The following is a 15,123-nucleotide window of genomic DNA, read 5'->3' as shown; positions in this document are numbered from 1 at the left end:
AACCACTGGAGGTGCAAAGCATGTGTTAAATGAGTGTAGCACATAAGAATGTAGAGACTTGGGTTCAAATGGGGTATAGAAACTCAATGAGAATACAGTGGTGCCTCGCTTTATGATTGCCCCACATTACGACGAATCCGCTTTACGATGATCTTTTTGCGATTGCAATTGCTATCGCAAAACGATGATCTAAATGGGGGAATTTCACTTTGCGATGATCGGTTCCCTGCTTCGGGAACTGATTCTTCGCAAAACGATGTTTTTCTAACAGCTGACCAGCGGTATCAAAATGGCCGCTGGGTAATTAAGATGACTCCCCGCTGTGTTTAGGGACGGATTCCTCGCTATACAGGCAGTGAAAATGGCCGCCATATGAAGAATCTTTGCTGAACGGTGAGTTTTTACCCCACTGGAACGCATTGAACGGGTTTCAATGCGTTTCAATGGGGTTTTTTATTTCGCGTTACGAAGTTTTCGCTTAACGGCGATTTTCCTGGAACAGATTATCATCGTTAAGCGAGGCACCACTGTAGATGTGCTAAAACCTCTTAGGAACAATCATCATCACGTGTGTTCAATTCAACTGTGACTGGGGTGCTCACAGACTACACAGCTCACCTATCCCCAAAGACACTGAGGTTCCCAACGCAGCAGGAAGCAGAACAGCTTATACTCTACAACCCTCTAGTGATACCAGTCTTTCCCTCTTTTTTTAACTAGTAATAATGCACCATTCCTAGAAATACTGCAATACCAGGTTGATGCTGGAGAAAAAGTAGAGCAAGCCTTACTTAACTTCCACATTCCAAAAATAAAAGTAATACTTACTCCTCACTTGGAGAAGCTATCAGACATTACTCTGATAAGAACAGATACTACACATCATCTTAGCCATAAAGCTGAGAAGCCATGCTTTCTCTTGTCCCGGGCCAAGGGGAACTGGGTGGCTGAGTAGCACCCAGGTCTTTGAAAGCAAGTCAACACTCCAGCCCTCTCCTGTCACATTACAAGCACCAGAGTGTGCAATTCCTCGTAAATCCACTCTGAAAATGCTTTTCTTTCTCCGCCTTAGAAGCCGTGTCTTAAAATATATATATAACATGGGGGAAAGGTGGATTTTTTTGTGCTTTGTGAAATTTCTCCCAGCCTCAGCCTGATTGCCCTCTTAGCCATTGGTTGGTGATTTGCATGAGCGCCACCCTTCTTTCCTCTCATCTCTGTGGGGAAATTTTTTAACCTCTTGGCTGCAAGAAGACGTCACTCAAATGTTTTCTCTGACCAAAGCTGGTTAGATTGTTGTTGGTTTTGGGGACTCTTTCGGAAAGGAGGATGCCTGGGCAGAAAAAGTCGTGCAAGGAAGACGCAGGGCCACAAATCATGGGCTGTCAAACTTGTGAAGGAAGAGGAGAAAATGAGGAAAATGCCCGGCAGGACCTGAAGACATCCAGATTCACAGGATGAAAAAAGTTTACACGACTTTAAAGTTTCCAAGTTCATTTTGTTGCCCTGATTTTTTGAAAAGGAAAATGTGTCTTTATGGCCAGAATCCAATCACGACATAACTTGACTAATTGTGTTTATTTATTTATGTTTATCAGCCTACCTTCTCCCCATAGGGGACCCAAGGTGACACACCAACAGTTAAAACTTCACAATTTTGTTGTTATTTAGTCGTTTTGTCGTGTCCGACTCTTTGTGACCCTATGGACCACAATAATCACAGTTAAAACACCATAAGAAACTCTACTAAAAATCCCCCCAAAAAACAGTGGGACACCTATTCATATTTGTTTACCATTTTTAGTGGAGTGTTTTTTGATTCTTTTAATATTTTTTAAAATATTTGCATACTTACTGTTTTCAGCTTTTAAATAATGTCTTTTAATGACATAGGCCATCTTTTTAAGGGAAAAGGCAGGGTAAAAACATTTTTAATAAATAAATAAGTCAGTCAGAATTGATCTGATGGCACACAGTTATTATTTATGTGTGTAGCATTGCGTTTAAAATATCTGCTGTATTTACAGTGTTTGGTGATACCACCTCAAACTAAAACCACATACTGCTGTTTTTAAATCTAGGAGGAATAACAGCAACTTGAAAAGAGTACAGTGGGGTCTTGACTTGAGAACTTAATCCGTATTGGAAGGCGGTTCTCAAGTCAAAAAGTCTGTAGGTCAAGTCTCCATTGACCTACAGTGCATTGAAAACCGATTAATCCCGTAACAGGCCGTTTTTGTTCCATTTCGGTTTTTTTCTGGTCTGTAAGTCAAATCTCAGTCTGCAAGTCAAACCTAAATTTTGCGGCCAGAGAAGTCTGTAACTCAAAAAGTCTGTAAGTCAAGCCGTCTGTAAATCAAGGGTCCACTGTACATTTTAAATGTCATTAGTGTAGTTAGTACCCTTAGCACCTCCAGAGCCCTGGGGGAAAATGTCAGCAACAGAGCATGGACAGAGTTCCTACTCCAGTCCTCTGAAGAGGCCGGCCACAGAGAGTGGCGAAACGTCAGGAAGAACAACCTTCAGAACACGGCCAAAGAGCCCGAAAAACCCAGAACACCCATCAAATTTATTACCTTCTTTTAATCTACCTCACCACAGGTAGTGTGCTGATTCCAGCAAACACTGAGTCACTAAGCTGAGTTTGGTGCCCCCTTTGAATTTGTGCTCAGGGCAAGCGTTGAGTTTACCTGCCCTAAGAACAGCCCTGCCTTGAGATTTCTCTGCATGGTGGGGTTACGAGATTCATAACATCGTTCAAAAGTTTGTGCTTCAATACAGTCACAATTAAATTGTAGACAAAAATTGGCACATTTTAAGACCGTTCTGCGGTAGCTGTTTTCTTTCTGCCTCAATAGCAATAATAATGCCAGCATTGTTAACACTGGTCGAACACGCACGTCCAGTTTTTGTCAATGTGATGTGTGCCGTTGGCGTGCATGCCTAGAAAATGGATACCCATTTAACTCTATAAAAAGTGGGATCTGCCCCCTCCTCACAAAAAAAGTTAAGGAGTGTATATTTACTTTTTAAGGAGGCTGGCGAGAACTTGGAGAAGTAACTTTTCCAGGGTCTCAGGTGATCCTGTTCAGAGCAAGGAAAGGGAATTCTGTTTTGCTTTCACAATTTTTTTAAAGCCTCACGTGACTTCTGTGTTGAAAATGAATAAATGCACGAACTTTGGTAAATTCCTCACAAGCAAACTGGAAATTATTCTCCACCTGCATCAGCCAAATTCAAAAATTAACAATTTATTTCCAGCACGGAAAGAACCATGTTGTATCTGTCTGCCATAACTATTTTCAGTAGCTCCAGTTTAGCTTCAATCCTTCTGGTATTGGGGTGTAGCTTTCACTTCATAGGCATCCTTCAGTCTCGAGAGACTATGGTAACATGCTCTGAATTGAGGAGTGTTCTCTCCAGAGCATGAAGCCTGGGTAAAGTAATATGGAGGATAGGCTGCTACCCAAGCAGCAGATTCCCCCTCTCCACATTGCTGAAATGGCCCAATGGAAAGGCAAGAGCCAATACAACTGATTCCAGCAACGCCGCAGGAGTTGGCAGAACGACACGAATTGCCTTTGGGACTCCAGCTCCAGATTTTGCCTCTAGGTTAACTCCTGAAGCCTTTTCCATGAGTGGATATAGCCACAAGGCAGCAGAGGTTTGAAATTGAAGTTTTCCTTCTCCTAGATGGGCTGCCTTCCATGGCTGACCAACTGCATGAAATTCACCTACCCGGCCTGCTCTTTAATAGTGCTGAAGTATGGTCCAACCCTTAGAACTTTCCTGCCTCCCAGGTGTATGCAAATCTAATTGGCTTTCCTATTTACCATATTTGGGCCAGAGATAGAATCAGAGAATTTGAGAATTTAAAGCAGAAAGCCCCACCCCCTAGGCCCCACCTCCAGGCCATGTGGTGGGGGAGACAAAAAGAAAACCCAGAAAAAAAACTCAGCAAAATGTCCATTCAAACATACCTGACCTTCAGCCTCAGCCCAGCTTCCTAGGGAAAAAGGCCCAGGGTCCTGGGACACGCTCATTTAAAGCAGAAATCCCCACCCCTGGGCCCCACCTCCAGGCCATGTGGTGGGGGAGACAAAAAGAAAGCCTCAGCCCAGCTTCCTAGGGAAAATAACTTTCACTATTTGGAGTGATAAATACCTGTATGTGGAAACAATTGAGTTGGTGTGAGATACAAATGTGTCTGAAGAATAATGACATAAGGACCAGAATCTTATTGCTGATGAATGCTTGTATAAGGGAAACTGTATACATTTTGGCAGCAAATAACTATTGATTAATAAGGTGCTGGTTGCAGACCTGGACATGTGCTTAATCATACAATTGGTCTGCATCAAAAAAGGGAGGTACCTTCACCAACCTCCACCACACATTGCCTGAAAGAATTTCATGCAGTTGGTCAACTTTGGGTGAAGCTCAATACATGCTCTTGACTTTGTCTCTTGCTCTTTATAAGACACATACATTTGGGTCTTGCTTCCTACCAGTGGTGTAAATAGAGCATGGGTTCCCCACCTTGGACCCCCAGATGTTCTTGGATTAAAACTCCCAGAAGACTTCACCACAGCTGCTCGAAAGGGGTATCGGGAGTTCCAGCCCAATAACATCTGGGGACCCAAGGTGGGGAACCACTGAAATAGAGTATGGTAACAGAAGCGCTAGTCTTGGGGGGGGGAAGAACAACATGGATTAGGTGGAAGAATTGGCAAAGATTGTGCAATGAAAATCATAGCTGTGAAAATAATGTTCTCTAATTTCATAGTTTATTTCCCCCGTGGAACAACTAGTCATTCTTTGGAAGTTGCCTACAAAAAGCCATTTGTTCAGAGGTTTGTGTGGGCAGCTGGCTTGGCAGGAGGATACCCTGATGTTTCTAACACAGTACAGCACATCTGTGGTGTGTGTGTGAAGGAGCAGATCCGACTCATGAGATTCTGACCCATTGATGGCAACTGGGCAGCCAGTTATTTGCCCCACAGTGTCTGAGCAGAAGAGACTCAAACTTCCAGCAACAGTGCTCATAAAGGATCGTGATCACAAGCAACAACGTCTCCCAGATGTTACCAATCACTCTCAAGAGTTAATTTATCACATATACAGATTAGCATCATATATATGCATTCCTGGATAGCTCGGTGTTTTAGGTACTGTATCTGGTTGCAGAGCCAGAAGTAGGCAGTTCAATCCCCCACTGTGCCTCCTGTGAGTAGAGCCAGCCTGTGTAGCCTTGGGCCAGCTGCACAATCCCAGGGTGTGGGGAAAGAGAAACCACTTCTATGTATTCCCTACCTAGAAAACCTTGGAAGGGGGTCACCCTAATTCAGAACTGACTTGACGGCACGCAGTCATTATTTTTATATGTGCCCCCAAGGATTCTTTTATATGTACAGTACAAGCTGCTTCCTCCCAGTACGGAGATACTGAACTGAGAGTCCCCTTAGCTACGCAGAAACTACTTGTATTCTCTCCATCATCCTACACCTCCAGAGAAATGGCTTTCAGGACGAATCTTCTGGAGCAGGAAGCCTACAAACTTCAGCCTGCAGTGAGACCTCTAGTGTTTTTCTTCCTCTATGTCCTGGCAAAGTTCCTGTAAAGTACAAACAGACACAGTGCTTCTATTGTTTGCAGCTCTTCACGAGCCTCACTGATCCTAATATGGAATTCGGCAGGAAACCCATGATTTCCTGACATACAGCAAGCTGGAGAAAATAAAGGGGTTGCATTTTTTAAAAAAACTAGGAGAAGAATTAAAAACTCTCTTCCATTCACTCCAGCGGCTCCTTTCTGGAAATGCAAGTGGAGAATAGGGTGGATGTAGCACGAATTCCCAATTTTTCAGGCCAAACCAGAGGAAGGGAGCTGGCGTTCTGCTTCTCGTGTTGCTTCTATTTTTAAGCCGTGTGAAATACCAAAGTCTCTTGCGTCCAAGATGAAGATTTCCTGACCCGGGCAAACAACACGCGTGTCGGCCGTCTATTTATTCCTTTACATGTTGCTCTGTGGCTCGAGAAACTCTGGCTGGGGAGAGCCTGCAAATCTAAGTTATGATCTCGTGAACCTCCACCGCTCCATGACATCGAGGACAAAAACTTGGTTTAGGAAAAGGAACCGGTAAGAAGAACAAGCTGCTGCAGATCTTTCTGTGCTTGAAAAGATTGCCTGGAAGTGTGTGGTGGAGAGAGAGGAAAAAACAACAGGAGAAGCAAGAATGAGCAGGAAGGATGGAGAGCCCACTAGTTCAGACGGCAGTGTGAAGAAGATGCTGAAGTGTGTCGTGGTTGGTGATGGAGCTGTTGGCAAGACCTGTCTACTCATGAGTTACGCCAATGATGCTTTCCCGGAAGAGTATGTCCCTACCGTGTTCGACCACTATGCAGGTAAGAACGCTCTTCTTTGAAAACTCATTCACTGAAGGCATGTACAGCTGCTCACTTCATTACCTCATGCATGCGCGACCAAATCCTTCTGAGCCAATCTCCACATTCAATGTAATGAGGGGGTCAGCGGAAGTGGTAAAATCCTGGACTGAAACAAATGGCAAGGGAGTAATTGAATTTTTAAACCTTCTAGGTAAAATGGCTCCGCGTTCATTGACCAGGTTGGGTTGATACCTGGGATATGTCCATTTTCTTTCACATAGAGAGTTATGTTCGGGTTCTTTTCGTTTGGAAACGTTTATGGGGGAGAATTCAAAAATAGGGTTCCATGTCTGAAGTCGGATCGTTCTGAACTCGAATTATTGCCTTGTTTTGTGTAACATGTAGATCAGCTCTCAGATATTACCCTGGTGGTAAGCACATTGCTTGTCTGAATGCCACAGCCTAGCAGTGGCCTAAGTATGAGGTAGTCGGACCTACCTGTGCAGGATGATTGAACTGTAACCCCATGTGCCATACCCACAACAGTTCTTCCCAGTAAGGCAGGCTTTGTATGAACAAAGTAAGTCAGCCTCATGGCACAGTGGTTAAAAAGCCAAAACTCTGCTCACAACCCAGGCTTCATCCCAGATAGAGGTTGACTCAACTACTCATCCTTCCGAGGTCGGTAAACTGAGTACCCAGCTTGCTTTGGGGACAATGTGGAGCCTGCATAATTAAACTGTAAACCACCCAGATACTGCTGGGCATTATTGACATTTATACCAGCGAGGCACAGATTCACACAGGACTCAGGCAGTAAAGCAGGTTACAGGAAGCTGTAGGTTACGTGGTTTTGAAGGTACAAATATGCGAACAAATAGTCATAGTAAATGCTCTTATAGCGGGCTACTTAGGCATCATCAAGTGTAAACTTTTAAATCTTATCTAGATGCCTACCTATACCTAGATTTACAGGCAACCAATATGTATTTCAGATTATAGACCCAAAAAAACTGTGGGCTTCCAAATATTCTTGAATTCCAGTGTACATTGCCACAAGCCTAACATTCTGTTGTTGGGGATCATAGACGTTGTAGTCCAATATTGCTTGAAAAAGCAAGAGTTTTCCACCTTCGCTTTTTTGCTTTACCCCAGACCGGGACTTCTCATATATACTGATTTTTCCAAGAAGAGACCAGAACAGCTGGTTTAGGTCTCCAGCTGTGGAGCCAAAGGTTGGGAGTTCGATTCCTGCCCCCCCCCAGGTTCCTCCTTGACAAGAGCTGGACTTGGTGATCCATGAAGTCCCTTCCAGCTCGGCAGCTCTATGATGATGATGATGATGATGATGATGATGATGATGATGATGATGATGATGATGATGATGATGATGATAAGAAAAGCCAGCCTGCTGCTGGTAAACCCATTATGACCGTTCTCAGATCAGCAACCTCCCTGTTTCCTGAGATTTCACAGCTCAAACCTTGAGACTAAAAGATGGATGCTTGTGATGTCACAGGAGGCGGGTCCTCCTGCAACAATTTCAAATAATAGGTGTGGGGGGGGACATGTAATGTCGATGTCATGTAATTGCGTCCAAAGGTTGTAGGCACAGGACACATATAGGAGCCATGGCACCACCTGGGTGGAGGTGGATGACTAGATTTGGAAGCTACCACATGCACAAAATTCAGACTTTCTTCTCATCTCCGCCCATCCCCATGTTGATTAGCTTGACATTTCTGTCTCCACTTGTAGACCTCCAGAAGCTCACCAGTTGTCTGAGGCTTTGGTCAGTGGCCTGAAAACCTCAAACTGGCTGTGGGATATTGGGCATTCCCCCCACCCCGGCCCTCCTGTCTTCCATTGCCTCCCGGAGTTTGTTCAAATTCATGTTGGTTGCTTCGATGACACTGTCCAACCATCTCATCCTCTGTTGTCCCCTTCTCCTCTTGCCTTCACACTTTCCCAACAACAGGGTCACTTCTCATGAGATGGCCAAAGGATGGCAGCCTCAGCTTCAGGATCTGTCCCTCAGTAGACCACCCCCTTATTGGTTAGCTTACCTGAACTGGCACTTCCTATCTCAATACATTTAGTCAGAGAGAGAATAAATGTTTCCACTTCCTTGCTGCTCTTCACAGATAAAAACAAACATATTCTGTGGAAAAGTATGAATTTGTTACAGTACATAGCTGACAGAACACTTCACTCTGTCTTCAGACTCCGTAACCCACCACAGACTAACCTGACCGAAAAAAGACAGCAAAAAGAATCTGAGGCAGAGAGAGAACAATCAAAACTGATTTGTAAATTCACATCACATCATTCCAGAACTTTAATCTGGCCTTTTTACTTTGACCCAGACATCCTATGAATTGTTTCGAATCAGGCCAATTTGACCCTGAATTTGTGATTTGTCCAAATCCAGTGCAGCGCCTAACACATGATGGTCCGAATGCTACTGGTGTTTTCATAAGGTTTATATAATTTGTTGTGGCTCCTTCCTGCTAATGAAGAAGGCATCAGGGCATGCTTCACTCACATGTGAATGCAGGATAATGCCCAAGGCTACACAGGCTGGCTCTTCTCCCTCGAGGCACAGTCTCCAAATTGGGCCCGAGTAGCTGTTTTCCCTCCCAGGTGTCATGAGACAAGTTAGTGTCACAAGTCTCAGGTGTGAAGGGGGAGCAGCTGTTATTGCTCTCACTCTCTCTGACTGGTCACTGGAAGTTCCACAGGGCACCTCATGGTCATGAACTATCTGAGGATCTGAAAAAATGAATTGTTGCTCGATGTAAGGATGGCCTAAGCTATAAGAAGATTGCCAAAATCCTGAAATTGAGCTGCAGCATGGTGGCCGAGACCATACAACAGTTTAACAGGACAGGTTCCACTCAGAACAGGCCTTGCCATGGTTGACCAAAGAAGAGGAGTCCCTGTACTTAGTCTTATCCAGAGGTTGGCTTTGGGAAATAGACGTGTGAGTGCTGCCAGCATTGCTGCAGAGGCTGAAGGGGTGGGGGGTCAGCTTCTCAGTGCTCAGACCATATGCTGCACACCACATCAAATTAGTCTCCAGGGCTGTCGTCCCAGAAGGAAGCCTCTCCTAAAGATGATGCACAAGAAAGTCCACATATGGTTTGCTGCAGACAAGCAGACTAAGGACATGGGTTTCTGGAACCATGTCTTGTGGTCCGATGAGACCAAAATAAACTTACTGTATTTGGTTCAGATGGTGTCAAGCGTGTGTGGCGGCAACCAGGTGAGGAGCACAAAGACAAGTGTGTCATACCTACAGTCAAGCATGGTGGTCCGAGTATCATGGTCTGGGGCTGCATGAGTGCTGTCAGCACTGGGGAGCTACAGGTCATTGAGGGAACCATGAATGCCAACATGTACTGTGACAGACTGAAGCAGAGCATGATCCCCTCCCTTCACAGACTGGGCCGCAGGGCAATATTCCAACGTGAGAACGACCCCAAATGCACCTCCAAAATTACCACTGCCTTGCTAAAGAAGCTGAGGGTAAAGGCGATGGACTGGCCAAGCATGTCTCCAGACCTAAACCCTACTGAGCATCTGTGGGGCATCCTGAAACGGAAGGTGGAGGTGTGCATGGTCTCTAACATCCACCGGCTCTGTGATGTCGTCATGGAGGAGTGGAAGAGGACGCCAGAGGCAACCTGTGAAGCTCTGGTGAACTCTATGCCCAAGTGGGTTAAGGCAGGGCTGGAAACTAATGGTGGCCACACAGAATATTGACACTTTGTGCCCCATTCGGACACCTGAGACTTGTGACACTAACGGGTCTCATGACACCAGGGAGGGAAAACAGTTACTTGGGTCCAATTTGGACATTGTCACTTAGAGGTGTACTCACTTTTGTTGCTGACAGTTTAGACATTAATGGCTGTGTGTTGCGTTATTTTGAGGGGACAGCTGTTATATAAGCTGTATACTCACTGCTTTACATTGTAGCCAAGTGTCATTTCTTCAGTGTTTTCACCTGAAAAGATATACTAAAATATTTATGAAATGTGAGGGGGCGTATTCACTTCTGTGATATACTGTACGTTCATTGGCATGTAGAGATGCACGGATTGGCAGTTTTTGGACTACAAGGCCAGAATTTCCCAGGGAGCATTGCCACCTGGATAATTCTGCGAGTTGTAGGCCAAAAAAAATAGCAAATCTGCACACCTCTGTAGGAACAGAGTAAAATTAGTCGGGCATGAAAAAGACTGGACTAACTCATAAAACACAAATCCATCTACATTTCTTTCAAAATTCTCTTCAAAATACTTCAGCAAACAGGAACATTTTATTATGGTGATGAAAAGGATATGGAGTTGGCACTTATTGTATTCCCCCTCAGGAAGAGCTTGGAAAACTGGCCATGATGCCTTGTGTGTTCTGAAAAGGGTACCCAATAAGCAACTTTTTTGATCCTCTGTTCTCAGAATGGCAGTCTATAGATACAAAAAATGGAGACAAATCAGATGAAAGAAAGGATGGATTTTCTCTCTCTCCCTCTAAAACAGGCCTTGGATGGATAGCTCAGCAGTTTAGGTATCTGACTATGGAGCCAGAGGTTGGGAGTTCAGTTCCCCACTGTGCCTCAAGGGAGAACAGCCAGCCTGTGTAGCGTTGGGCAAACTACGCAGTCTCAGTAAAACAGCCCTTGTTTACGGCCACAGATATTGGCTCAGTAATTCTTGGTCATTTGCTACACTGGCAGGGGCTGATGGGTGTTGTAGTCGCAAACATGCAGAGAGTACCAGTCTGGGTTGGAGAAGACAATACTACACCTATGATATATTTCTCTGTGCGAGTTATTGGTGGGCGGAGAGAGACAGACACGTACCGAGACAGACTGAAAGCATTTTAAAAAATGTAACGTTGGCCTGCACTCTCTTGATGCGCTTTTCCCCTGTTGGCGTTGATTAACCGTGGAAAAACAACAGCAGCTGTAGTCTGGCGCAGGGATGTCTAAATTCCCATAGAAATCAATAAAGGGTCTTCTTCTTTTCTTTGGGTCATTTTGGAGCATAAAAATTCACAGGAAAACTCGTAGCTGTTTTAATTCCCAGTTGGAAGCTGTTTTCTCTACATCTGCCAGCGTGAGTCAGCATTTGGCATAGCCTTGCAAACTTCAAGCCAATTTACAGACCATCCCAGCATGGAAGCTTTTACACGTGATAAATCCTGGGAGTAACTCTCTTGAGTACAGCTGCTCCCCATCACATATTGCGTGTGAGGCAATAGAGATGAACAGAGCAATCAATTCCACTTCTGCTTCATTTCTCATTTTTCTGAATTCGCTCAGCTTAATTCAGTGTCTTTTAAAATTGAACTTAACCCGTTCAAATTTAGATCCCTTTTCATTCACATGTTCTAATGCATGCATTTTCCCCTCAATACATGGGATTCTTTTTTTGCAAGCAGTTTCCCCTCATGTGATGGGCTTTTGTGTCTTGCATTCTGAGATACCTAGGGTACCAAAACCTTTTCTGGAAAGTTTGAGTAGGTGTGTTGGTTCTTTTATTGGTCCAGTGCAAAAAATGAACATTAAGGTTATCTCACATTTGTGCACATTTGTGTCTGATCCCAAGGTGCAAGATATGTTTGGCGTATCCCTGTGCTTGTACTTGATCTATCTGCCTGTTATGCATGAACACAGAAGAATTCCATTGTGTATATCGCATGCAATATTTACTATACAAACAGATACTGTACTAACACTCTTGTCAGATTGGAGAGTTCTGACTAAATGTGATCCACCTGGACCAGGTAGGTGGGGCTCGTCAGCGTTGGAAGGCAGCCCATCTAGCAGAAGGAAAACTTTTGACTTCAAACGTCCACTGCCTTGTGGCTATATCCATTGATGGAAAAGGCTTCGGGAGTAAACCTCGAGTCAAAATCCATAACCAGAGTCCAGGAGGCAGTTTGTGTCATTCTGGCAACTCCAGTTGTATTGGCTCTTATCTTTCCATTGGACTATTTCAGCAATGTGGAGAGAGGGGATTTGCTGCTTGGGTAACAGCCTACCCCCCCATATTATTCTACCCAGGCTTCATGCTCTGGAGAGGACACTCATACAGAGCGCATTACCATGGTCTTTCGAGACTGAAGGATGCCTAAGAAGAACAGATCTTGAATGTACCCTCTGGACAGGGCAGAAGCCGTGCTCTCAGCTCTGAATCATTTGCTCTGAGAAGCCTGAAGCTGTATTGTTTGCGTGCAGTCAAAAGTGGATTCTTGTTATTATTGATCTTGTTATTATTGTTCTTGTTCTTGTTCTTGTTCTTGTTCTTGTTCTTCTTCTTCTTCTTCTTCTTCTTCTTCTTCTTCTTCTTCTTCTTCTTCTTCTTCTTCTTCTTCTTCTTCTTCTTCTTCTTCTTATTATTATTATTATTATTATTATTATTATTATTATTATTATTATTATTATTATTATTATTATTATTATTATTACAGTCAATGACCAGGAAAAGAGAGCAAAATGAAGGTGTCTGCAAGTGTGTGTCTGTGGTGCCAAGATTCCCAGAATTCTGCCTTGGGGGTTCTTTGAGCATCCTGGGAGTTGAAGCCACTCCCTCCGGCAAGAATAGCACATCCCTATTAATTAATGAGACTGTCCCACAGATCAAAGGGGGATCCTGCCCAGAGTTCTGATATTGACTGGGAAAACATATATGAATCCATAAGTGAATTTTCACTGGACCAGGGGGACATTCCGTTTTGAAATTATGTAGTGAGACATCTTCCCTCCTTCGATCATAAGGTACCTCCAAAGTGCCATTTTTACTGTAAAAGTGAAATCTGTCTACACATGTCATGCAGGAAAGGAAAAAAAAGGTTTAACAAATGGAAAATGGGTGTTAAAGAACTGAATAAAATCAACCTCGGCTCACCTCCAAGTACAGTGGTGCCCCGCATGACGACGATAATCCATCCTGGGAAAACCGCTGTTTAGCGAAATTGTCGTCATGCGAAAACCCTTTCCCCATTGCACTGAAACTCAGTTTAATGTGTTCCAATGGGGAAAGTACCTTGTCATCCAGTGAAGATCGCCCATAGGGAAGCCATTTTGCGAGTGTCGATCAGCTATAAAAATGGCTGCCCTGCAACGCATGGGTCCGGAAAACACAGGGCAGCCATCTTGCGGAGCTGTAAAAATCATCGTCTTGCGAACAAACGGTTCGTGAAGCACGGATCTAATCGACATCCAGTGAAAATCCCCCATAGGAATGACTGTTTTGCGAATCGCTATAGGGATCGCAAAAAGTCATCATTATGTGGATTCGTTGTTTAGCAGGGTCATTGTTTAGCGAGGTACCACTGTAGATAACAAAGAGATGGTCTTGTCTGTGGTAGCAGCTCAATCCTGGAATACCCTGATCAAAGAAATTTGGGAAGCCTCTTGTTCTGTGATACTTAAAATCATAGAACCATTGAGTCGGAAGGGGCCTATAAGGCAATTGAATCCAATCCCCTGCTCGGTGCAGTAATCCAAATCAAAGCAGATCTGACAGAGGGTTGCCCAGTTGTTGTTTTTTAATTCCTCCAGGGTTGTAGCAGTCACCATCGCCCAATGTAATTGGTTCCATTGTTGTACTTCTCTGACAGTTAAGAAGTTTTCCTGATATTCAGCCTAAATCTGGCTTCCTGAAGCTTGAGCCCATTATTACATGTCCGGCATTCTGGCATGATTGAGAACAGATCCTGCCTCTCCTCTGGATGACTACCTTTCAAGTAATTGAAAAGTGCTCCCCTATTTCCCATCGGTCTTCTTTTCTCAAGGCTTCGTTCGTTCGTTCGTTTAGTTGTTTAGTCGTGTCCGACTCTGCGTGACCCCATGGACCAGAGCACGCCAGGCCCTCCTGTCTTCCACTGCCTCCCGGAGTTGGGTCAAATTCATGTTGGTTGCTTCTCAAGGCTAAACAATCCCAACTCTTTTGGTCTTTCCTCATTGGACTTGGTTTCTAGTAACTACCAGGTTAAAAGTCTCCTCTTTATTTAGCAATGAAGCATTCTGTTGTGTTATTATTTTGGCAGTCTTGACTTCCATCACTACTATCAACTCCTTCTGGTGCTCGTGTTTTAGTATTTTATATTCGTACTTTCATCTGGATGTCATTCATTTTTAAAGGACCGATACTCTGGCAGAAACTTGCACGAGTTTGAGATGAAGGGGTCTATAAATAAATGAACAGATGAGAAAGGATGGAGAAGAGTTTTGGCTCAGTTTGTTTTGAGTAACAAACACAAACTTCTTCATATTTGGGATGGAAAGAATCTGATGTTAAAAATACCAGAATGTGGGTGAAATCAAAACTGTTAGATTTGTAGGTCTGGACTCAAAGCAAAACAAAGTGTACTGCTTATACACTGCCCCATAGCACTTAAAGCATTCTCTGGGCAGTTAACAATTTAATTATGCAGTCTACACATTGCCCCACCCCCCAGCAAGCTGGGTACTCAATTTACCAATCTCTGAAGGATGGAAGGCTGACTGAACCTTGAGCCAGCTACCTGGGATTGAACACGGGTTGTGAGCAGAGTTTTGGCAGTGGCACTGCAGTTTAACCACTTTGGAGAGCCTGGATTTGAATCCCTCTGTATTCGGCCTTTTTAAATATTGAATTAGGCTTGTTATTGAGGTTCCTCATCTTGGCAACCAGGTACATAATATGACTGTTTCCGTCCTAGGAATAACTGGAACTATTGAATT

At 44.0% G+C, this 15,123-nt stretch overlaps 1 protein-coding gene and 1 non-coding gene across 2 annotated transcripts in view; one reads left to right on the top strand and one right to left on the bottom strand.

The window, feature by feature from the left end:
• Positions 1-720: 720 nt before the first annotated feature.
• LOC140703583 (U2 spliceosomal RNA) lies at positions 721-911 on the bottom strand. Its single transcript, XR_012082904.2, has one exon. It is a non-coding gene; the product is annotated as a U2 spliceosomal RNA (small nuclear RNA).
• A 3,795-nt stretch (positions 912-4,706) lies between these two features.
• Positions 4,707-15,123, top strand: part of RHOJ (ras homolog family member J) — a 68,370-nt gene continuing 57,953 nt past the window's right edge. Inside the window, exon 1 of the mRNA XM_020809806.3 lies at positions 4,707-6,404. Coding sequence (XP_020665465.3) covers positions 6,236-6,404 — 169 coding nt within the window. The 5' untranslated portion in view covers positions 4,707-6,235. The remainder of the gene's footprint in view (positions 6,405-15,123) is intronic.

This window comes from Pogona vitticeps, chromosome 1 (assembly GCF_051106095.1).
Source record: "Pogona vitticeps strain Pit_001003342236 chromosome 1, PviZW2.1, whole genome shotgun sequence".
NCBI lineage: Eukaryota > Metazoa > Chordata > Lepidosauria > Squamata > Agamidae > Pogona > Pogona vitticeps.
This window is presented reverse-complemented; position numbering and strand designations above follow the sequence as displayed.